Below are 26,878 nucleotides of genomic sequence, written 5' to 3' on the forward strand. Positions count from 1 at the left end.
AAAATAGTATTGACAGGTTGAAGTAATCAATGACCCCTGCACTCCATACCCTAAGAGATAAGTTCCCCTAAGGACTGATTAGCCAAACTATATAGCTCCTCCCCTTCCTTCATCTTTTTTGGCCCCAAATGGCATGAATGAATGAATGAACACATAGATTTGGTCAAACAATCATTTATTTTTTATCCAATTCATCTATTAAAGTATTTGGCTGTTCATCTATCTGATGACTCAATGAATCAGCATAAATTTGGACACATTTATATTAATCTAAAGCTGAATGCACATCTGCAACTGTTATTGTACTGTCACTATCCTATTTCTAATAGGGACTTAAAAGATGTCACACTTATAGAAAAAACTGATAAAAACATGTTTCTTGTTATTATTTTTGTTTACTCAAAATGAAAGAAAAACTGATTTTCCTGTTATGACATATTTATATTTTCCTATTATCGTAAAATAAAAAAGGTACCTGAAGATGTTGTTGTTGATCCTTGTGGGCCTGTAGATAATAAAATTTAAATATTATAAAAATACATTTCCACTCATGAGTTTGCCTATAAATATGTACGTTAAAATTATTGTTTTTAATTGTGGCTTCTGAAACTGATCACAATTGCTAATTAGCTATTTTTTATAACAGAAAACAAAAACTTGTGCCTTTCCCATCGGGTTTGGTTGCTAATGTTTTCTTTCTTATGCATTAACACTAGTAGTTATTTTATTTAGTTATCAATGTTTTCCCTGTATTTCAGTTAACACCTTACAAAACTGGCCTTCATTATATTAAACCAATAGCATTTTATGGTATGTAAGGCCCTAACATGACATCCAAGTAAAAACACACATGAATATAAGCATCTAAAAAGCCTAAAAGACCCATCATCCTCTTAAAAAATTCTAAACCCTTTAAAAATGAAAATCTCATCAAATTATTTACTTACTCTATAATTTAGATATATTAATATTTAGCATCTTCTGGCTTGAACAATGAGGGTGCCAAGCAGTAATTTCCTTCATTAGCCTAGCCCTGCTCTGTAGTATCTTGTAATGGAACCTTTTATTTTTTTTAAAATCCTGATTAATTAAAGTTATCAACTACACAGGGTGATGATCACAATCATGAAAAAAAGTTTATAAAATTATTCATCTATAAAAATCTTAATAGTCTTAAATTGTGATTTTCTGTTGTATTTTATTAGCTAAACTTTATTAAAAGATTGTGATCAACCCCCAGGATTGAAGAATGAAGGCAGAATGGGGTTTTTCACAATCTGTTAGAAAACAAATATCAAATAATTTTCAACTGTAAAGGGAAGGTGGTCAACCCCTTATTCTATAATTAAATTAAAGTTTGAATACATTCAAAAGATATTTTCAAGTAATAAAAATGTTGCCATTTTGTTCAATATTTGCATTACTATTTTATGAATTTCAAATCTAGATTTTGATCACAATCCTTTAGGAATATTTATATAATGGCTTTCTACAGAAAATCCCCATTAAAGTCTACACTATTGGGAGTTTTGTAGATAAATCATTTGATAAACTTTTCTACAAGATTGTGATTGACCTTTACAGTCTTCTAAGGATAAGTGATGCAAATGTTTGTTGGTTTATCATAAATTATCTCAGCCTTTTCTAACATATTGAATTCCAATTATTTAGAAAAACATATCTAATGATTTTCAGCAGAAAATCATTATTCAACTCTAAGGGGCATATTTATCAAGCTCCGTACGGAGCTTGATACCCCTTGTTTCCGGGAGCCTTCAGGCTCGCCGGAAACAGAAGTTATGAAGCAGGGGTTTAAAGACCGCTGCTCCATAACTTGTCCACCTGCTCTGAGGCCGCAGACGGAAATAAACCCGATCGAATACAATCGAGTTGATTGACACCCCCTTCTAGTGGCCGATTGCCCACGAATCTGCAGAGGGCGGCATTGCACCAGCAGTGTTTACTTCATGACCAGTTGGAGTAAGGTACTTATGGGATTCAATGCTTCTTTATTTCTTGTGCCTTTTAAAAGAGCTTCTCCTCTGTGGAGTATGGCTACTTTTAATTTTCAGTGGTGAATTTCATCTGTATGGTGTAGGTAGAATCCTTTCTTTTACAGTTGTATAATATCACCTTTAAGGAGAGATAATAATAGACTTCCCCTCTCTGGGGTATGGTAGATGCCTTTTATATAAAGAAACAAATGCAAGTGACTGATGAAAGATAAAATGTCCTTTATTTAAGCACAAAACAACCGGTGTCAGTGCTAAAGATTAAAAAGTCTCAGGATAGAGAAAAGTTAATGTTTGTGCAGAGACTTAAAGGGACATTTAACCCCAAACATTTCTTTCATGATTCAAGTAGAGAATACAATTTTAAACAACATTCCAATTTACTTCTATTATCTAGTTTGCTTCATTATTTAGCTATCCTCTGTTGAAGAAATAGCAATGCACATGGGTGAGCCAATCATATGAGGATGAGGATCTATCTGATGAGGATCTATCTGATTCAGAAGATCCTACCTCAGATATTGACACTGACAAATCTACTTATCTCTTTAAGATGGAGTATATTCGTTCCTTGTTAAAAGAGGTGTTGATTACTTTGGATATTGAGGAAACTATTCCTCTTGATACTAAAACTAGTAAACATTTTAATTCTGTTTACAAACCTCCTGTGGTTACTCCAGAGGTTTTTCGAGTTCCTGCTGCTATTTCTGATATGATTTCAAAGGAATGGAATAGGCCTGGTACTTCATTTATTACTTCTTCTAGGTTTAAAAAGTTGTATCCTTTGCCAGCAGTCAGATTGGAGTTTTGGGAAAAAATCCCCAAAGTTGATGGGGCTATTTCTACTCTACTCCCTATGGAAGATAGTACTTATTTTAAGGATCCTTTAGATAGGAAACTTGAATCTTATCTAAGGAAAGCTTATTTATATTCTGGCTATCTTCTCAGGCCTGCCATTTCTATGGCTGATGTTGCAGCTGCATCAACTTTCTGGTTGAAAGCCTTAGAGCAACAGGAAACAGATCCTGATTTGTCTAGCATTGTTCGCTTGCTTCAACATGCTAATCATTTTATCTGTGATGCTATTTTAGCTAGAAGAGCTTTGTGGCTCAAATATTGGAATGCTAACATGGTATCTAAATCTAGATTACTATCTCTTTCTTTCCAAGGTAACAATTTATTTGGTTCTCAGTTGGATTCAATTAGTTCAATTGTCACTGGGGGGAAGTGAGTTTTTTTTTACCTCAGGATAAAAGATCTAAGGGTAAAACTAAAGCTTCTAATCGTGTTTGTTCTTTTTGACAGAATAAGGAACAGAAACCAAATCTTTCCCCAAAGAATCTGGTTCCAATTGGAAACCTTCTTCAAGTTGGAATAAATCCAAGCCTTTTAAGAAACCAAATCCAGCCCCCAAGTCTGCATGATGGTGCATCCCTCATTCCATCTCAGCTGGTGGGGGGGGGGGGGCAGATTAAAAATTTTCCAAAACTTTTTGGCAGATTCTGTCCAAAATCATTGGATTCAGAGTATTGTCTCTCAAGAGTATCAAATAGGATTCAGAGTAAAACCTCCTGTGAGAAGATTTTTTCTCTCTCACATGTTCCAGCAAACCCAGTGAAGGCTCAGGCTTTTCTGAAGCGTGTTTTAGATCTAGAGCTTTCAGGGGTAATCATACCAGTTCCATTTCGGTTCAACTTTCAAAATGGTGACTATAAGGACTATTCTGCCTTTTGTTCAGCAAGGTCATTATATGTCCACGATAGGCTTACAGGATGCATATCTTCATATTCTGATTCATCCAGATCACTATCGGTTTCTGAGATTCTCTTTTCTAGGCAAGCATTAACAATTTGTCGCTCTTCCATTTGGCCTAGCGACAGCTCCAAGAATCTTTTCAAAGGTTCTCGGTGCCCTACTCTCTGTAATCAGAGAACAGGGTAATGTGGTGTTTCCTTATTTGGACGATATCTTGGTACTAGCTCAGTTTTTACATTCTGCCGAATCTCACACAAATCAACTAGTGTGGTTTCTTCAAAGACATGGTTGGAAGATCAATTTACCAAAAGGTTTCTTGATTCCTCAGACAAGGGTCACCTTTTTAGGTTTCCAGATAGATTCAGTGTCCATGACTGACTCTAACAGATAAGAGACTAATATAATTGGTTTCAGCTTGTCGGAACCTTCAGTCTCAATCATTCCCTTCAATGGCTATGTGCATGGAAGTTTTAGGTCTCATGACTGCAGCATCGGACGCGATCCCCTTTGCTCGTTTTCATATGAGAACTCTCCAGCTTTGAATGCTGAAACAATGGTGCAGGGATTTTACAAAGATATCACAATTAATATCCTTAAATCTCAATGTTTGACTCTATCTGACTTTGTGGTTAGACCACCATCGTATAGTTCAAGGGGCCTCTTTTGTTCGTCCAACCTGGACTGTAATCACAACAGATGCAAGTTTTTCAGGTTGGGGAGGCGAGGTTACCAATAAATATTTTAGAACTCTGTGCTATTTTCAAGGCTCTTCAGGTTTGGCCTCTGTTGAAGAGAGAACCATTCATTTGTTTTAAGTCAGACAATATCAAAACTGTGGCATATGTCAATCATCAGCGTGGGACTCACAGTCCCCTAGCTATGAAAGAAGTATCTTGGATACTTTCGTGGGTGGAATCCAGCTCTTGTCTAATTTCTGTGGTACATATTCCAGGTGTAGACAATTGGGAAGCGGATTATTTCAGCCGTCAGACTTTACATCCGTGGGAGTGGTCTCTCCATCCAGATGTGTTTATTTCAGATTGTTCAGATATAGATCTGATGGCTTACAATCTAAACAAGAAACTTCCCAGGTACTTGTCCAGGTCCAGGAATCCTCAGGTGGAGTCAGTGGATGCGTTAGCAGTTCCTTGGTTTTACCAACCTGCTTATATCTTCCTGCCTCTAGTTCTTCTTCCAAGAGTGATCTCCAAGATCATCATGGAACAATCATTTGTGTTTCTGGTAGCACCAGCATGGCCTCACAGGTTCTGGTATGCGGATCTTGTGCAGATGTCCAGTTAGTAACCTTGGCAACTTCCTTTAGGACCAGACCTTCTTTCTCAAGGACCGTTTTTCCATCAGGATCTCAAATCATTAAATTTGAAGGTATGGAAATTGAACGCTTAGTGCTTAGTCATAGAGGTTTCTCCAACTCAGTGATTAATACTATGTTACAGGCTCGTAAATCTATTTCTAGGAAGATTTATTATCGCGTTTAGAAGACTTATATTTTGTGGTGTTCTTCTCATAAATTCTCCTTGTATTCTTTTATAATTCCTAGAATTTTATAGTTCCTTCTGGATGGTTTGGATAAAGGTTTGTCTGCAAGTTCCTTGAAGGGACACATCTCTGCGTTTTCTGTTTAATTTCACAGAAAGATTGCTAAGCTTCCTGATATTCACTGTTTTGTACAGGCTTTGGTCCGTATCAAGCCTGTCATTAAATCAATCTCTCCTCCTTGGAGTATTAATTTGGTTTTGAAGGCTTTACAGGCTCCTCCTTTTGAGCCTTTGCATTCTTTGGATATTAAACTACTTTCTTGGAAAGTGTTGTTCCTTTTGGCTATCTCTTCTGCTAGAAGAGTTTCCGAATTATCTGCTCTTTCTTGTGAGTCTCCTTATCTGATTTTCCATTAGGATAAGGCAGTTTTGCAGACTTCATTTACATTTTTACCTAATGTTGTGAATTCTAACAACATTAATAGGGAAATTGTTGTTCCCTCTTTGTGTCCTAATCCTAAGAATTCTTTGGAGAGATCCTTACATTCTCAGGAAGTTGTAAGAGCTTTGAAATATTATGTTGAAGCTACTAAAGATTTCAGGAAGACTTCTAGTCTATTTGTTGTCTTTTCTGGTCCTAGGAAAGGTCAGAAAGCTTCTGCCATTTCCTTGGCATCCTGGTTAAAGCTTTTGATTCATCAGGCTTATTTGGATTCGGGTCAGGCCCCACCTCAGAGAATCACAGCTCATTCTACTAGATCAGTTTCCACTTTGTGGGCTTTTAAGAATGAAGCTTCAGTTGTTCAGATTTGCAAAGCAACAACTTGGTCTTCTTTGCATACATTTACTAAATTCTAACGTTTTGATGTATTTGCCTCTTCGGAAGCAGTTTTTGGTAGAAAGGTTTTTCAGGCAGCTGTTGATTCCTCTGCTTATGTTCTAAAATTTTTTCTTTTCAATTATGAGAAAAACCTATTTTTTTGGATGTGGATTTAATTTTTTCAGTGGAAAATGACTGCTTTTATTTTTATCCCTCCCTCTATAGTGACTCTCTATGGAGTTCCACATCTTGGGTATTAATATCCCATACGTCACTAGCTCATGTACTATTTCCAATTACATGAAAGAAAACATAATTTATGTAAGAACTTACCTGATAAATTAATTTCTTTCATATTTGCAAGAGTCCATGAGATCCCCCCTTTTTATGGTGGTTAAGTTTTTTTTGTATAAAGCCCAATTATATTTCCAGTTCCTTTTTTTTTTTTATGCTTTTTACTCTTTTTTCTATCACCCCACTACTTGGCTATTCATTAAACTGAATTGTGGATGTGGAGATGGGTGTATTTATAGGCATTTTGAGGTTTGGGAAACTTTGTCCCTCCTGGTAGGATTGTATATCCCATACATCACTAGCTCATGGACTCTTGACAATATGAAAGAAATTAATTTATCAGGTAAGTTCTTACATAAATTATATTTATGGGGGAAAGCGTGCATGACCACGTCAAAGTAGCCCTTGGCTTTTGTGCGGTATGGAGCTTAACACCTCCATATCGCACGTACAAGGAGACTTTTTAGTAACTCGTAATGGCAGCGCTATGAAGAGTGAAATAACATTTGTTGCATTCTTTTCGTACCCTGTTTAGCGCAAAACTCGTAATCTAGGTGCATGTGTCTTTCATTCATATCTAGGATCTTGCATATTGATACAAACAGCTCCCAAGCTAAAATGTGCCTTTCTAAAATAGTTTAAGAGAACTCCCAGTAATGGTGAGACACCTTAAATAATCATTGTTCCCTATGTAGCTTGAACTCTATGAATTAAGAAAACAGTTTGAGCAACTATTTAAAAACTTATGATGTTGTATAGAACATTAATACATAATTTGGGTGCATTAAAACTGTAATTTGGCCATTTGATGTTAAAATTTGCAGAGTAAGTGACTCAACAATCTAAAGTATATATAATTCCAGTTAGTAACTGATTTATCTCCAAAAATCCAAATATACTTTAATGATGCTTTTCTGTAGAAAATCATTAGTTAGGTTTTCTAAAGGCTTGGATAGAATCGTATTGTTCGTTGCTAGCAATGTGTATAATTATGTATGAACTTTATTTTAACCTTAAAGGGACAGTCTATTTGAAAATGTTTATTGTTTAAAAAGATAAATAATCCCTTTATTACCCTTCCCCAGTTTCGCATAACCAACACGGTTATATTAATATACTTTTTACCTCTGTGATTATTTTGTATCTAAGTTCTGCAGACTGCCTCTTTTTTTAAGTTCTTTTGACAGACTTGCATTTTAGCCAATCAGTGCTGACTCAATTAAAACCACGGTAGTGAGCACAATGTTATCTATATGACACACATGAACTAGCACTGTCTAACTGGGAAACTGTCAATAACTGGGAAACTGTCTAACTGCGATAATAGGGCAGCCATGACGGGCTTAGAAATTAGCATATGAGCCTACCTAGGTTTAGCTTTCAAAAAGAATACCAAGAGAACATAGCAAATTTGATGTAAATTGGAAAGTTGTTTAAAATTGCATGCCCTATCAAAATCATAAAAGTTTAATTTTGACTTGACTGTCCCTTTAACAGCACATTATTTTGTCTTCATTCCATAAGTATAATCTCTGCTAACTGAAAGGAACACTAAAGTTAATCTTTCATGATTCAGATACGCCATGCAGTTAATGATACTTTAAAATTCACTTCCATTATTAAATTGTGTCTTTTTATTACTGAGTATAAGTTCAGTTATACAAATATTAGTGTGTGATTGGCTGATGGCTGTCACATGATACAAGAGAGCTGGTAAATTTTTAAATTTGACAGATAAAAAATCTAATGCTCAATTAAAATTGAGAGTAAGGGGTATTGTATTGTATCTTTATTGTGCAATTTTGCTGTATATAATGATTATTTAATAGTTAATACAATATGCAGATACCTGAGCAGATCACAGAAGAATCTTCAGAAGAACTACAGTCATGAGATCCCCAGCCATTGTGCGGGCACTGCCAAATATAGTTTTCATATCCATAACAATTGATACCGTCAAGCAGAATGTAGCCAGAGCCTTGTCCAAAATATGCATTTCCTAAAGCTGCATTTGCATATCCACAATTCAGCTGTCTGCATATAATATTTGCATCATTTATGTCCCAGTTGTCATCACAAACTGTACCCCAGGCATTGTTGTAGAAAATTTCCACACGTCCAGAACAATTATTATATCCACCCACAAGCCGGACAGGGTAGTATCCTAAAATGAACAAGTGCAGAGAAATATTACATTTAATTTTTTCAGTTTGCAAAACAAAAATAAAATTCATGTGAAAGAACAAATAATTAGCTCTACTTAACAGATCAAAAATGAAATATGACACTGAGTTTTCAAAACTCCAATATTTAATTGAAAAACAGAACTTTTTTCCTTAGTAGTAAAAACAAGATCTGGGGGCCAATTTATCAAGTGTCTGACGGAAATGATCCGCTGTAGCCAATCAAGTCCGCCAGACATCGCTGAATGCCAACAGCATACGCTGACGGCATTTAACATTGCACAAGCAGTTCTGGTGAACTGCTTGTGCAATACCGACCCCTGCAGATTGGCCGCTAGCAGGGGGTGTCCATCAACCCGATCGTATGAGATCGGGCGGATTGATTTCTGCCTCTTCAAAGGAGGTGTATGAGTTAAGGAGCAGCGGTCTTAAGACCACTGTTTCTTAACTCCTGTTTCCGGTGAGCCTGAAGGCTCGCACAGAAACAAGGGTATACGGCCCAATTCAGGCCGTGATAAATCTGCCCATGATGCTGTAAATACTGCTTAGTTGTATCTCCACTTCTCCACTGTAAGACATTTTGTTGTCTCATACAGACACTATTAACTGCTATCTATGATTACGTAGAACTTAGCAAATGTGGATTTAATTAATAATGTAGTGATGTAATTGTATTTCTGCTCTCTATCACTGGTTTGCCATCTATTTTTCATTTATAAGTATATGGAATTCTGTGTACACTAATAAAATTGCATTACATTCTGTAACTGCATAAACAGTTAAATGAAAATAAACTTCAAAATTATATGGACAGGAAATAATTTATAATAGGTTGATTGTCTCTTCTGTAGCCTATGTCCTATCGAAAAGAGCTTCCTTGTCGAGATTTGCTACCTTGACCTTGCGCATTCTCACAATTTCGTAATCGATTACATAATTGTGTGCATGCACAGATTACAGGTAGCAAATCTCGACGACTGCTTGTTCTGTCGAAAAGAGCTACCTTCTCTGTAACTGCTGGTGGAGGAGTTATAAGTCACACTCAGTTCAGTTAATGCATTGTTAATCAAAAATATATACACTGCACTATAATTCACCCATCTTCACTATTTTTTTGCCTCTGTCTGGGGGGTTCAAGGGCAAATCTCGAGAAGGTAGCTCTTTTTGACAGAAAACCTAAACCTAATAATTAGGGGAAACAACTGTTACAATTTTAAAAACAACCTGAAGTATGTTTGTTTGTTTTTTCAAAGAGAAATATGGACTTAGAAAAGTAACTATTGTGTCCTCTTTTGCTCTCAAACACTTTCCCTACACTTCCACTTCATCTTGGAAATGCATAAAACCATGTGTAGTGATCATACAGGAATTATCTCTACTTTTCTACTTTTATAGCCAGTCATGTAAAATATATATTAAAGGGACAGTCAACACCAAAATTGTTATTGTTTAAAAAGATAGACACCGCCTTTACTACCCATTCCCCAGATTTTCACAACCAACATTTTTATATTAATATACTTTATAACATTTAAACCTCTAAATTACTGCTATTTTATTATCACAAGAGACTGCTAGTTGATGTGGGCCATATTGATAACATTGTGCTCATGCCCGATAAGTTATTTAGGAGTCAGCACAACACAGCACTAATTGGCTAAAATGAGAGTTAATAGATAATAAATAAAGTCATGTGATCAGGGGGCTGTCAGAAGATGCTTAGATACAAGGTAATCACAATGGTAAAAAGTATATTAATATAACTGTGTTGGTTATTTTAAACTGGGTAATGGGTAATAAAGGGATTATATATATTTCAAAACAATAACAATTCTGGTGTAAACGGTCCCTTTAAAAAGTAACTTCATCAAATACTGAAAAAGTCATATTGTTTAATTGCTTTAAAGTATTTTTCCAACTCTCAATCTCTGTCTCTATTTATAGCATGGAAGCCAACATTACTTCCATGATTATTATGGTAAGGGAACCAGTTTATCTTAAAATTCATAGCGTTTTCCCTAAATGAAGCTCTGAAAGTATTCTTACATCACTGAGCTTCACAATGTTTCCAAAGCTTTAGTAAAGTTGAATTTTCTAAATTCCAATAATTGTTTCATTACAGTGAGGTAGTATTAACTAGCTGTGATTAGTGTTTAACAGTTAATTTGCCAGTAGAAGAGCCATGGAGGTAGATTTATTAAGCAGCGGATTCTGCTTTCTACGCCTGAGGTGCCTGGCTCGCCGAAAACCTAAGTTAAGAAGAAGCAGTCATAAGACCGCGGCTCCTTAACTTGTCCACCACCTTTTAGGTGAAGGTGGCGGCATTGTACAAGTATTTCACAAAAAATGCTTGTGCAGTGATAAATGCCGACAGTAAATCATGTCCGCCCAGCATTTGATAAATCTACCCCATAATGTGCAATTATTTACATAGAGATAGTCATAATGGTTATTACCTGGAAATGTTGTTTGATTAACTGTAGAAATAAAAAATACAATTTGTTAGAATATGGATAATCAATATGGATAATCATTAGGAGATTTTGCTGCATAAAAAGTAATGGAAAAAAATAATATAAGCATATAAATTTACAAACTGAAGCTTATACTGCAATAAGGTGACATAGATGTAATGTGTATACTGTGTTTTTAAATAATGCAGATAGTGAATGTTGTTTTTAATGACATTGTTTATGTTTTATTCCACTGCTGGAATGTCAATGTCCAATTGTCTTTATCAGCCAGTGAGCAATCTGCCTTTAGGGATGAGCTGTGCACAAACATGCACTTCCCCTCAGCATTTTACACAGGTTAGTTTCTTGTTAAAATATTTCTACATGTTTAATTTTTGTTGCCCTTTCATACGGATGATAAAATATATTTTAAATTAAGGAAGTTTAAAATGAATGACATTAAATAAAAAGTATTACCTGAACGTGTTGTAAAATTAACTGCTGAAAGAGAATACAAAGTGTTAGTATCCGGCATTAAATTATATATATATATACACTAGTCCTAAAGCCCGTGAACATGGGCCATTTTTTGCAGTACAGCGGTCCCACCCCTTGCTCTCTCTCTCTCTGTCCCCCTCTCTTTTGTGTTCTCTCTCTTTGTCCCCCTCTCTTTTATGCTCTCCCCCTCTCTTTTATGCTCTCTCTCCCCCTCTCTTTTGTGCTCTCTCTCCCCCCTCTCTTTTGTGTTCTCTCTCCCTCCTCCCTTTTGTGCTCTCTCTCCCCCCTCTCTTTTGTGCTCTCTCTCCCCCTCTCTTTTGTGTTCTCTCTCCCCCCTCTCTTTTGTGCTCTCTCTCCCCTCTCTTTTGTGCTCTCTCTTCCCTCTCTCTTTTGTGCTCTTATTCTCCACCCTCTCTTTCGTGCTCTTTCTCTCCCCCACTCTCTTTTGTGCTCTTTCTGACCCCTTTCTTGTGTGCTCTTTCTGATCCCTTTCTTTTGTGTTCTTTCTCCCCCTCTTTTGCTCTCTCTCGCCCCTCTCTTTTGCTCTGTCTCCCCCTTCTTTTACGCACTCTCTCTACAGATCACGCCTGCCACACCCCAGCCCTGCCCACTCTACCTGGCCCTGCCCACTCCCCCTGGACAGCAGATCAGGACGGTTAGGTTGTGTAAGGCCAGGTGTGTTTGTCTTCACATTGTCTCTACTGCGCATTACAGCTTCGGACAAACACACTTTTATATTAGAGGATATATATATATATATATATATATATACACAAAGAACTACATAAAGAATTCCACTACATGTGCACCATCGGCTTAGTGCTCAAACAATATCTGATGCACCAATAGAAGTCGACTATGTGATGTATTTAGCGGATCCATCCTTTCCAAAATGCAGATTTAAGCACACGCTAGATGTTTCCCTTGAGTGATAAAGAAAATGCTGGACTGGTATTATGAGCACAAAAATAGAAGCGTTATGGATATGTTTCTTCTTAAAATATTTATATGTGTTTAATTATTTACCTTTAATATGCATGATACAAATATTTAAAATAAAAGCAGTTTAATACCAATGGCATTAAACAAATTTTTTTACCTGGACGTGATGTAGAATTAACTGCTGAAAGAGAATATAAAGTTTTAGTATGTGGTTGATCAATAATATATTTAAAATACCAACTACAGGGGTCAATCACATTCCTGTAGAATGCAGCTACATAACTAGCGTTTTAAGCTTGCTCTCATGAGTCTGAAATGCTGGAGCTCTGAGGCTGCTTTGCAGATTAAAGGGACACTTAACCCAATTTTTTTCTTTCATTATCCAGATAGATCATGCAATTTTAAGCAACTTTCTAATTTACTCCAATTATTAATTTGTCTTCGTTTTATTGCTATCTTTCTTTGAAAAATAAGGCATCTAAGCTATTTTTTTGTTCAGACCCTGGACAGCACTTGTTTATTGGTGGGTGAATTTATCCACCAGTCAACAAGAACAACCCAGGTTGTTTACCAAATATGGATCGGCATTTAAACTTACATTCTTGCTTTTCAAATAAAGATACCAAGAGAATGAAGACATTTTCATAATAGGAGTAAATTAGAAAGTTGTTTAAAATTGCCTGCTCTATCTGAATCACAAAAGAAAACATTTTGGTTCAGTACTCCCTTTAATAAATAGAGTCCTAACAGAACTATATAGAGAACTCCATTACATGCGCGCCAGCGGCTTAGTGCAAAATTGGCTTAACGCGCAAGTAATATTTGACTTTGGGCCTGATGATTTAAAACTCTCCACTTAGGCAAAATGATCTAAGGCATCTCGGCAATACAGCAAGGTCCCTAAAAAAATGTAAAAAATCTAAATTTATCTTGAGAGATCTTTATTTCACTATGCTGAGTTCTGTATGTGAAGGAGAGATTCCTACTTTACAATATATAGTCTAAACTATTTTGTGTGATTTCTCTCCATGCTGGAGAGCTTTTGATCGTCAGACCCATTACGTTTACTGGCCACCCCCATAGAAGTCTATTATGTGAGGGATTTAGCAGACCTGTGCTATCCAACATGCATACAATATGTCTACCCTTGAGAGATAAACAATAACTTCCGACTGGCATTACGAGTACAAAAATAGAAGTACTATGGATAGCACTAATATTTTTTCACTACACTTATAATCTATGGGGAATATTTATTAAGCTCTGTATGCCCCTTGTTTTCTAAAGACCTCTGCTCAGTAACTTGTCTGCCTGCAGACAGAAATCAACCTGATTGAATACGATCGGGTTGATTAACACCCCCTGCTAGTGGCCTATTGGCCGCAAATCTGCAGGGGGTGGCATTGCACCAGCCGTTCACAAGAACTGCTGGTGCAATGATAAATGCAGACAGCGTATGCTGTCAGCATTTATTGATGTGTGGTGGACATGATACGCTACTTCGTATCATGTCCGCTCGTACATTAATAAATATACCGCTAAGGCTTTATGTATTTTACTGGTAAAAATCAGGCTTCCAGTGGGGGATGGGGGGTGGAAGAGAGCTCAGCCCTTTTTAAAAGGTGTTTTACATAAACTTTAAATACAATGAACTCTTATCTGCTGCTTGACTGAGTACACTGTCTCCTTAATAAATATAACGATAGTACACATTAATAAATATAAGTAGACTTGTATGGGGCATGCTAAAAAAAACCTACTTGTTATCGCTTGTGCGCTTACCCGACACTGCGCTAGACCAACTATGCTAAACCCGAAGGTGCATTAGGAATACTTTAAATACCTATGTTCTTCACATAGAAGAAAATGTTCTTTTAATTTAAAAAGAAATATATCTGAATATTTTTTTTGTAAAATATGTATCTATATCTATCTATATAAATATATACATATTATGAAACAAACGCACCAACTAAGAAAACAAAACAAATACTATTGAAATTCAGGAATATGCATTTGTTTCCTTTAAATTAAAGGGACACTGAACCCAAATTTTTTCTTTTGTGATTCAGATAGAGCATGCAATTTTAAGCAAATTTCTAATTTACACCTAGGGCTCTATTTAACAAGTTCCGTATGGAGCTTGATGACCCCTGTTTCTGGCGAGTCTTCAGACTCGCCAGAAACAGCAGTTATGAAGCAGCGGTCACAAAGACGGACACACATCGCCACAATACAACCCGATCGAGTACGATCGGTTTGATTGACACCCCCTGCTGGCGGCCCATTGAGTCTGCAGGGGGTGGCGTTGCACCAGCAGCTCTTATGAGCATTGTTAATAAAACATATACAGTATACACTTCACTGTAATTCACCATCTTCACTATTTTTTTGCCTCTGCCTGGGGGATTCAAGGGCAAATCTCGAGAAGGTAGCTCTTTTTGACAGAACATCTGAACCTAATAATTAGGGGAAACAATTGTTACAATTTTGAAACAACCTAAGGTATGTTTGTTTGTTTTTTCAAAGAGACGTAACTATTGTGTCCTCTTTTGCTCTCAAACGCTTTCCCTACACTTCTACTTCATATTGGAAATGCATAAAACCATGTGTAGTAATCATACAGGAATTATCTCTACTTTTCTAGTTTTAAAGCCAGTCATGTAAAATATATATTAAAGGGACAGTCAACACCAAAATTGTTATTGTTTAAAAAGATAGATAATGCCTTTACTACCCATTCCTCAGATTTGCACAACCAACATTTTTATATTAAAGGGCCACTGTAAGTAAATATTTTCTATGCCTGTTACTAACTAACTACCCCAAATACGCTTTTTATCAATAGCATTTCATTAACATATCTCTACCGCATATCAGAAATCTTGTCTGCAAATTTGTTTTCCAAACCCACTCCGTGGGTATCCTTTGCTCTGTACCAATCCGTTTACTATACCTAGGTTTCAAAATGGCGCTTTAAGCACAAAGTTATTGGTTTAAGTATTTTGAACACTCAGTGCTGAAAATAGTGGGCAGGATAATGTGACATCATCGGCGAATAAAAGATATAACTTTTAGAACGTTATGAAACTTTGTTTTGGAGAAAATATAGGTCAGTAGGTTTTAATTAATGTTTATTAACTTTAATATGTTAGTTGTTTAGCTTAAAAATTATAACAGAAAGTAATCCTTTAATATACTTTATAACATTTAACCTCTAAATTACTGTTATTTTATTAGCTTTTCACAACAAGAGACTGCGTCTGCTAGTTGATGTGGGCCATATAGATAACATTGTGCTCATACCCGATAAGTTATTTAGGAGTCAGCACAGCACAGCACTAATTGGCAAAAATGCAAGTCAATAGATAATAAATAAAGTCACGTGATCAGGGGGCTGTCAGAAGATACAAGGTAATCACAGAGGTAAAACATATATTAATATAACCATGTTGGTTATTCAAAACTGGGTAATGGATAATAAAGGGATTATCTATCTTTCAAAACAATAACAATTCTGATGTAAACTGTCCCTTTAAAAAAGTAACTTCATTAAATACTGAAAAAGTCATATTGTTTAATTGCTTTAAAGTATTTCTCCAACTCTCAATCTATGTCTCTATTTCTAGCATGGAAGCCAACATTACTTCCATGTTTATTATGGTAAGGGAACCAGTTTACCGTAAAATTCATAGCGTTTTCCATAAATGAAGCTCTGAAAGAAGACTTACATCACCGAGCTTCACAATTTTTCCAAAGCTTTAGTAAAGTTGAATTTTCTAATTTCCTATTATTGTTTCATTACAGTGAGGTAGTATTAACTAACTGTGATTAGTCTTTAACAATTAATTTGCCAGTAGAAGAGCCATGGAGGTAGATTTATTAAGCAGCGGATGCTGCTTTCTACGCCCGAGGTTCCTGGCTCGCCGAAAGACCGCTGCTCCTTAACTTGTCCACCACCTTTTAGGTGAAGGGGGCAGCATTGCACAAGCATTTCACAAGAAATGCTTGTGCGGTGATTAATGCTGACAGTGAATCATGTCCGTTACTTACAAATACAACCAAAGGCAGTTGCAAAAAGGTGTACACTTATGTAGCACTCTAACCCACAATAATAATGGTAAGTCTAGCGTGATGTATAGTACAAGAAATGACAAATTAAAACATTAAACTTTAATAGATATTTATATTAAAAAATGGGTACACTTTAAAAACAATAGTGAACTAATAGATAGTAACAAGTAATAGTCTGAGATTAGGTCAGACCAAAATACGCTGGTATGATGGATTAGTCAGATATATTCTTAAAGAGCCCAAGGTCTAAAGTCAAAGATATATTGTATATATTATGAATTATTACCGGGTAAAAGAGATATTAGGTGGCCAGTGTGTTAGATGCAAGCAGTAGGACTGATTAGCATTCTTACAGAACTTGTATATTGGTAGGGTAAATTCTGTTATAGTGATGCTCAATTGGATATCGATATATATGTAAAGAAATGTCATATGATAAATGCGACACTTAAGTAGACATATAAGTGTTTGGTGCAAACAGAAGAACTTATATACATTTATCTAAAGCTGGTTGAATATAGAGTTTGGATCCTAGTGTTATTGTGCTCAATTCTGTAGAATCCAATAGCGGTTTGCAAATTGTTTTCCTGCTCAGATTGTGTTCGCAGGCTGCTGTTCAATCATATGCTATGATTATATATCGAAAAGTGTGTTCAGTATAATGCAGATGAGTACTGTAATCATGCAAATGAATGCGGCTATAAAAAATAAAGACTGACTGAACTTGGTCCCTCCAAGTGAAATAATCACGGTGATGAGGTATGCTCCATATAATAAAGTCAGGCTGTCAGTACGTGATCTAACTTGTGGGACAAAATGGCCGGCGAAACATGTCAGGAGCAGGGGGAAGTGGGACCCCTATGTTTTAAAATCTAGTTGAACTAATTAGAAAGCTAAATTATTATATCTGAGCTGACAATGTACATATTCTCAGATTAGCCACACAGTTAACCTTATTTGGGAGTGCAACTCCAATTACCATACTGAGACCCATGGTCTTACTTGGTGGATTCTTATACTGCAAGTATCCTCCAAGATCTATTTGCAATGCAATTTAACATTTTCTACCGGTAAAGAGATTGTGGACCATATATATCTTGAACTATATTAATTCAATGTAAATTAGTGGCATCTATTACCTCTATATACTCACGTATACGTATTACCAAACACATACGGTTGAATACCAGAATAACGTGTGCATATGTATATACAGACAAAAAACATAAGTGGGTAGTGTTGTAATACACATACTATTACTACAGCATACAGATTATATTAGACAATAATGTGTGGAACGCTTCATATAACGTGAATAAGCTAACAAATCTTTGGCTATAACTAATGGCATAATTAGATCGACATAGAATTACGATCTTTCTGTATGAGTTACTTTACTAAATAATAAAGTAGCCAATTTAGTGTATCAATTTACTAATATAACGTTTTCATACAACCATTAACTGCAATAGTATCGACATTAACTCTGTAAATCTTTTTGGGTAATTATGCTTTATGTTATATGCTAGTGATCCTTATGATGGGTGCGATTAGCTTACAGAGGACATTATTTATTCACATGGCATGCTGTTAACCTTATTATTGTTAACCTATTCATGGCCTAAACTAGGGGTGTGTTTGGACAGACATGAAGGTACGATAGTGTATCGTGTACTGGTTATCTCACTGCATATCATAACTGCAGAATTGGTACGATCTACTTGTTTAGAATTAGTACAATAATCTCGATACCACCTTTATAAACCCTCTTTTAGTGACTATTTTTTATATATTTCTTTTCACACGCTAGTGATTCGTATGCTGGGTGGTACTAACTGATAGAGGATCATTACAAGTTAGATCACGTACTGACAGCCTGACTTTATTATATGGAGCATACCTCATCACCGTGATTATTTCACTTAGAGGGACCAAGTTCAGTCAGTCTGTATTTTTGATAGCCGCATTCATTTGCATGATTACAGTACTCATCTGCATTATACTGAACATACTTTTCGATATATAATCATAGCATATGAATGAACAGCAGCCTGCGACCACAATCTGAGCAGGAAAACAATTTGCAAACCGCTATTGGATTCTACAGAATTGAGCACAATAACATTTGGATCCATACTCTATATTCAACCAGCTTTAGATAAATGTATATAAGTTCTTCTGTTTGCACCAAACACTTATATGTCTACTTAAGTGTCACATTTATCATGTGACATTTCTTTACATATATATCGATATCCAATTGAGCATCACTATAACAGAATTTACACTACCAATATACAAGTTCTGTAAGAATGCTAATCAGTCCTACTGCTTGCATCTAACACCCTGGCCACCTAATATCTCTTTTACCCGGTAATAATTCATAATATATACAATATATCTTTGACTTTAGACCTTGGGCTCTTTAAGAATATATCTGACTAATCCATCATACCAGCGTATTTTGGTCTGACCTAATCTCAGACTATTACTTGTTACTATCTAATAGTTCACTATTGTTTTTAAAGTGTACCCATTTTTTAATATAAATATCTATTAACGTTAAATGTTTTAATTTGTCATTTCTTGTACTATACATCACGCTAGACTTACCATTATTATTGTGGGTTAGAGTGCTACATAAGTAGTGTACATCTTTTTGCAACTGCCTTTGGTTGTATTTGTAAATACTTGTTTATGTACACAGCACCTAAGTGCCACCATTATTGTGAATAAGGCCAATCTTATACTATTATCAGCCCACCCATCGATATCTTCAGTAGTGCCATCACACTTTCTCTCTCTTTTTTGAAACAGTGAATCATGTCCGCCCAGCATTTGATAAATCTACCCCATAATGTGCAATCATTTACATAGAGATAGTCATAATGATTATTACCTGGAAATGTTGTTTGATTAACTGTAGAAATAAAAAAAAATACAATTTGTTAGAATATGGATAATCAATATGGATAATCATTAGGAGATTTTGCTGCATAAAAAGTAATGGAAAAAATAATATAAGCATATAAATTTACAAACTGAAGCTTATACTGCAATAAGGTGACATAGATGTAATGTGTATACTGTGTTTTTAAATAATGCAGATAGTGAATGTTGTCTTTAATGACATTGTTTATGTTTTATTCCACTGCTGGAATGTCAATGTCCAATTGTCTTTATCAGCCAGTGAGCAATCTGCCTTTAGGGATGTGTTGTGCACAAACATGCACTTCCCCTCAGCATTTTACACAGGTTAGTTTCTTGTTAAAATATTTCTACATGTTTAATTTTTGTTGCCCTTTCATACGGATGATAAAATATATTTTAAATTAAGGAAGTTTAAAATGAATGACATTGAATTAAAAGTATTACCTGAACGTGTTGTAAAATTAACTGTTGAAAGAGAATACAAAGTGTTAGTATCCGGCAATCAATTATATATATATATATGTGGACTGGTATTATGAGAACAAAAATAGATATGGATATGTTTCTTCTTAAAATATTTATATGTGAAACTTTTAGAGACTTCTATTCTGACCTATATAACTTGGCATCTACTGCACATCAAGACCTCATCTTAATCTGTGACGGAGATCCGCTCTTTTCTAGCGACTCTCGACCTCCCTCAACTTGCTCAAGAGGCCGCCCAAGACCTCATAATCCCACTCTCCATAGAAGAAGTACAAAAGAGTATTAAAGAACTTAAGTTAGCAAAATCCCCTGGTCCGGATGGTTTTATTGCTCAATTCTATAAAACCTTTGAGCCCCTAATCACACCCATTCTCTGTAGAACCTTTAATGAGGTACAGCATAAGGGCTCCTTCCGTAAAGAATACCTAGAAGCAATAGTCACTACAATTCTGAAACCAGGTAAAGACCCCAAAGAATGTAGCAGTTATCGCCCCATTTCGTTGCTCAACCTGGACACCAAATTAAACGCCAAAATCATTGCTACTCAACTCTCTACAATAATATCCAACATGATGCACCCAGATCAGGTGGGTTTCATCCCTCTCAGAGAAGGAACACTAGACACATACTTAACATACTTACGAGAGCTGGAGAGGAGAATGTCCCCCTTCTTGCCCTGTCATTGGATGCCGAGAAGGCCTTCAACAGGGTGAGATGGGTGTATCTCTGGGAGACTTTGAGGGCATTCGGACTACCAACCAAATTTATCATTGCTTTACAAGCCCTATGATCTAACCCAACAGCTAGAGTTAAAGGTGTCGGTTTTCAATCTAGACATTTTGAGATCTCCAACTGCATTAGGACAGGGCTGTCCCCTCTCACCACTATTATTTGCACTCTCCATAGAACCAGTTGCACAAGCTATTAGATTAGCTCCGGCCATCTCCGGCTTCTCTACTTTAGGCACCCAACATAAAATCACGCTCTATTCAGACGACATCACCCTACTTCTGACCCACCCATTCGAGTCCCTCCCAGCTGTTTTTTGACTCCTTGAGTCCTTTCGTACCCTGAGCCATTATAAATTGAACATAACCAAGACTTGAAGCTTTGTCTATTCATATCGCACCCTCTGATCTGGCCCTATTACAGAGATGATTTAAGTTTACTTGGTCTAAGAGACTCCATCAAACTCCTTGGAGTACACCTTAGCATGACCCCAGCCACGATTATCACTAAGAACTTTACGGACAGATTACCTGAATGGAAAAATCTCTTTGATTCTTGGAAATATCGAGAGATATCGTAGACAGGGAGGATAGCTGTTGTCAAAATGTCTTATACCCAAATTACTTTACCTGTTCCGATCACTTCCGATTAATGTACCTAGACCCATCATTAATAAATTACAGAGCCTCCTAATCTCCTATATTTGGAAGAATAAGAAACCTAGGACCTCCAAGCAGACCCTACAGCGAGATATCTCTAAAGGCGGGCTGAGCCTTACAAATACTACCAAGCCGCTCACCTAACCCACCTTTTAAGCTGGTGTTACACTTCAAGTGTTCCTCTTGGAGGGCGGTGGAACAGTCTCTCTTGCCACCAGAGCTACAACTATGTGATCTACTCTGGATCCCCTAACATTATAGAAAGGAACTAGGGGTGACACATTCTGTGATCACCAACACTCTGCAATATTGGGACCAAATTAGACACGTGCCCACAATTGCCCCTCACCCATCACCGCAAAAAACTATTGTAAGTTCCTTTTTTTGTCTCCCTGACTCTCACATCTCTGCTTGGCGAGAGTTTAATATTCTGTACATCTCAGACCTCTATGACCGTGCCAGAACTCGCATCACAAGATCTCACAACACTTAGCCTGGGATAAAGAACTACATTTTGCAGCTGACACCGACACTTGGCACAGAGAACTATTGTATACTAAAAAAATGCTGCATTGTGCAACATTATGGGAACTCCATTATAAGATCACTGTTCGCTGGCATTTGACGCCTGCTTCAATCTATAAAATTTACCCTTCCCACTCCCCAATATGTTGGAGGAGAATGTGGCCAGGTTGGCACACAGAGTCATATTTGGTGGTCTTGCCCAATAATTACACCTCTTTGGAGGCAGCTCTTTAACATTCTTCATTCGCTGGGTAATACTTTGACACTTAGCCCACAAACATGCCTTCTTCATCTAGATTTTCCAGCCATGACAATAGCACAAAAATCGCTCACTATCTACCTGCTGATGTCTATCAAACTTGAAATCGCGAAGGCCCTGGAAGAAAAAATCCGCCCCCACGATCACCCAAGTCAAAGCAACACTGACCTTTATACAGAAGATGGAGTCCTACTCCTATTCGGTTTTGGACAAGCTAGATACCTACTACGAAATATGGCTACCATGGATGAAAAATACAACGGTTAAGATCCCTGATATCCATGTTACTCTTAAAACACTTTACACTTCCCATGGATGAGCGCCCGCTCACCTTTCCTTTTTCCCCTCCCCTTTTTTTTTCTCCCTCTTTCCCCCCCTCCCAAAACTACGAGAGGCGCAGAACTATAAGGCATATAACTTAAACTGAGAAATCACTCCAGTACCCTTGAGCATCCATAATTAGAATTTTCCCGGTACCATTTATATATGCTTTTTTCCTTTATATGTATTCATTCTCTCATTATCAGTTATCTTTGCCCAAAGTTTATGATTCATAATGTGATTGTTTCAGTATATGTACATCCCTGCGTGGATAATCTGTATTACTTTTGTTGGAACCCAATTTTCTTAATAAAAATAATTATAAATAAAATATTTATATGTGTTTAATTATTGACCTTTAATATGCATGATACAAATATTTAAAATAAAAGCAGTTTAAATCCAATGGCATTGAAAGAAAACTATTACCTGGACGTGATGTAGAATTAACTGCTGAAGGAGAATATAAAGTTTTAGTATATGGTCGATCAATAATATATTTAAAATACCAAATACAGGGGGTCAATCACATTCCTGTAGAATGCAGGCTACATAACTAGCGTTTTAAGCTTGCTCTCATGAGTCTGAAATGCTGGAGCTCTGAAGTACTTTGCAGTTTTTAAAGGGATACTGAACCCAAATTTTTTCTTTCATTATTCAGATAAAGCATGCAATTTTAAGCAACTTTATAATTTACTCCTATTATTAATTTGTCTTTGTTCTCTTGCTATCTTTCTTTAAAAATAAGACATCTAAGCTATTTTTTTTTGGTTCAGACCCTGGACAGCACTTGTTTATTGGTGGGTGTTCACCAAATATGGTCCGGCATTTTAAACTTACATTCTTGCTTTTCAAATAAAGATACCGAGAGAATGAAGACATTTTGATAATAGGAGTAAATTAGAAAGTTGCTTAAAATTGCCTGCTCTATCTGAATCATGAAATACATTTTTTTGGGTTCAATACTCCCCTTTAATAAATAGAGTCCTAACAGAACTATATAGAGAACTCCATTACTTGCGCGCCAGCGGCTTAGTGCAAAATTGGCTTAACGCGCAAGTAATATTTGACTTTGGGCCTGATGATTTAAAACTCTCCACTTAGGCAAGATGCTCTAAGGCGTCTCAGCAATACAGCGAGGGTCCCTAAAAAAATGTAAAAAATCTAAATTTATCTTGAGAGATCTTTATTTCACTATGCTGAGTTCTGTATGTGAAGGAGAGATTCCTACTTTACAATATATAGTCTAAAATATTTTGTGTGATTTCTCTCCCATGCTGAGAGCTTTTGATCATCAGACCCATTACGTTTACTGGCCACCCCCATAGAAGTCTATTATGTGAGGGATTTAGCAGGACCTGTGCTATCCAACATGCATACACTATGTCTACCCTTGAGAGATAAACAATAAACTTCCGACTGGCATTACGAGTACAAAAATAGAAGTACTATGGATAGCACTAATATTTTTTCACTATACTTATAAATCTATGGGGAATATTTATTAAGCTCCGTATGCCCCTTGTTTTCTAAAGACCTCTTCTCAATAAAATAAACCTGATGAATACGATCAGGTTGATTGACACCCCCTGCTAGTGGCCTAATGGCCACAAATCTGCAGGGGCGGCATTGCACCCAGCCGTTCACAAGAACTGCTGGTGCAATGATAAATGCACACAATGTATGCTGTCGGCATTTATCGATGTGCGGTGGACATGATACGCATGCATGGAAAGCACTTGTTTATTGGTGGGTGAATTTATCCACCAATCAGCAAGAACAACCCAGTTTGTTCACCAAAAAAGGGCCGGCATCTAAACTTACATTCTTGCATTTCAAATAAAGATACCAAGAGAATGATACACAATTTGATAATAGGAGTCAATTAGAAAGTTGCTTAAAATTGCATGCTCTATCTGAATCACAAAAGAAAAAAATGTGGGTTCAGTGTCCCTTTAACTTTAAAAGGTTAAATACTTACCTGTAGCATCTGGAGACTACGGCATAGCGCAGCAGACAAATATTAGGGAAACACATTTTTCCAAATATTCGTTCAGAAAAGATTCACCTGAAATGAATTATTTGTACTGCACAAGTTAGAAATATGTATTTCAAATAGAAAAACATAGGAATTTCAGGTATTTTTATTAACAGATTAAAACACATTGGCCTAGATTTAGAGTTGGGCGGTAGCCATGAAAAACCAGCGTTAGAGGCTCCTAATGTGGTTTTGGGCTACCGCCGGGTATTTGGAGTCAGTCAGGAAAGGGTCTCTAACGCTCACTTTCCAGCGCGACTTTTCCATACCGCAGATCCCCTTACGTCATTTGCGTATCTATCTTTTCAATGGGTTCTTTCTAACGCTGGTAATTTAGAGTCGTGGCTGAAGGTGAGCGGTTAGAAATCTAACGACAAAACTCAGCCGCAGAAAAAGTCAGCAGTTAAGAGCTTTCTGGGCTAACGACCGGTTAATAAAGCTCTTAACTACTGTGCTCTAAAGTACACTAACACCCATAAACTACCTATGTACCCCTAAACCGAGGTCCCCCCACATCGCCTCCACTTGATTAAATTTTTTAACCCTAATCTGCCGACTGCCACCTATGTTATACTTATGTACCCCTTAATCTGCAGCCCCTAACACCGCCGACCCCATATATTATATTTATTGACCCCTAACAACTGCCCCACACTAAAATGTCGCCGCCAGCTACCTACAATAATTAACCCCTAATCTGCCGACCCGCCAAAGCGGCCGCCCACCTACGTTATCCTTATGTACCCCTAATTAGCTGCCCCTAACACCGCCGACCCCTATATTATTATTTATTAACCCCTAATCTGCCCCCCTCAATGTCGCCTCCACCTGCCTACACTTATTAACCCCTAATCTGCCGAGTGGACCGCACCGCTACTATAATAAAGTTATTAACCCCTAATCGCCTCACTGCCGCCTCAATAACCCTATAATAAATAGTATTAACCCCTAATCTTCCCTCCCTAACATCGCCGACACCTAACTTCAATTATTAACCCCTAATCTGCCGACCGAATCTCGCCGCTACTGTAATAAATGGATTAACCCCCTAAAGCTAAGTCTAACCCTTAACACTAACACCCCCCTAAGTTAATATAATTTAAATCTAACGAAATAAATTAACTCTTATTAAATAAATTATTCCTATTTTAAAGCTAAATACTTACCTGTTAAAAATAACCCTAATATAGCTACAATATAAATTATAATTATATTATAGCTATTTTAGGATTTATATTTATTTTACAGGCAACTTTGTATTTATTTTAACCAGGTACAATAGTATTAAATAGTTAAGAACTATTTAATAGCTAAAATAGTTAAAATAATTACAAAATTACCTGTAAAATAATCCTAACCTAAGTTACAATTAAACCTAACACTACACGATCAATAAATTAATTAAATAAAATACCTACAATTATCTACAATTAAACCCTAACACTAACTATCAATAAATAATTAAATACAATATCTACAAATAATACAATGAAATAAACTAACTAAAGTACAAAAAATAAAAAAGAACTAAATTACAAAAATAAAAAAAATATTACAAACATTAGAAAAATATTACAACAATTTTAAACTAATTACACCTACTCTAAGCCCCCTAATAAATAACAAAGCCCCCCAAAATAAAAAAATGCCCTACCCTATTCTAAATTTAAAAAGTTCAAAGCTCTTTTACCTTACCAGCCCTGAACAACTGATCGGAACAGCCAATAGAATGCAAGCTCAATCTCATTGGCTGATTGGATCAGACAATCAGATTAAACTTGATTCTGATTGGCTGATTCCATCAGCCAATCAGAAAATTTCCTACCTTAATTCCGATTGGTTGATAGAATCCTATCAGCCAATCGGAATTCGAGGGACGCCATCTTGGATGACGTCCCTTAAGGAACCGTCATTCGTTGGGAAGTCGTCGGTGAAGATGGATGTTCCGCGTCGGCGGGATGAACATGGATCCGGAAGAAAGAAGATTGAAGATGCCGTTGATAGAAGACTTCAGTCGGATCATGGACCTCTTCAGCTCCCGCTTGGATGAAGACTTCAGCCGGACCATGGACATCTTCAGCCCCCCGCTTGGGCTTGGATCAAGACATCGGAGCCAGGACGGATCGGGGTGTGAGACCCCGGCGAGGTGAAGATAAGGTAGGAAGATCTTCAGGGGCTTAGTGTTAGGTTTATTTCAGGGGGGTTTGGGTTAGATTCGGGGTATGTGGGTGGTGGGTTGTAATGTTGGGGGGGGTATTGTATGTTTTTTTTACAGGCAAAAGAGCTGAATTCTTTGGGGCATGCCCCACAAAAGGTCCTTTTAAGGGCTGGTAAGGTAAAAGAGCTTTGAACTTTTGTAATTTAGAATAGGGTAGGGCATTTTTTTATTTTGGGGGTCTT

General features: G+C 36.6%; 1 protein-coding gene across 1 annotated transcript in view; it reads right to left on the minus strand.

The window, feature by feature from the left end:
• The window catches only part of LOC128656779 (deleted in malignant brain tumors 1 protein-like), a 269,497-nt gene that overhangs the window by 110,356 nt on the left and 132,263 nt on the right, over positions 1 to 26,878 (minus strand). Inside the window, 7 exon segments of the mRNA XM_053710923.1 lie at positions 8,230 to 8,544; positions 11,020 to 11,040; positions 11,494 to 11,517; positions 12,614 to 12,637; positions 19,430 to 19,450; positions 19,906 to 19,926; positions 22,870 to 22,893. Coding sequence (XP_053566898.1) covers positions 8,230 to 8,544; positions 11,020 to 11,040; positions 11,494 to 11,517; positions 12,614 to 12,637; positions 19,430 to 19,450; positions 19,906 to 19,926; positions 22,870 to 22,893 — 450 coding nt within the window.

This window comes from Bombina bombina, chromosome 4 (assembly GCF_027579735.1).
Source record: "Bombina bombina isolate aBomBom1 chromosome 4, aBomBom1.pri, whole genome shotgun sequence".
NCBI lineage: Eukaryota > Metazoa > Chordata > Amphibia > Anura > Bombinatoridae > Bombina > Bombina bombina.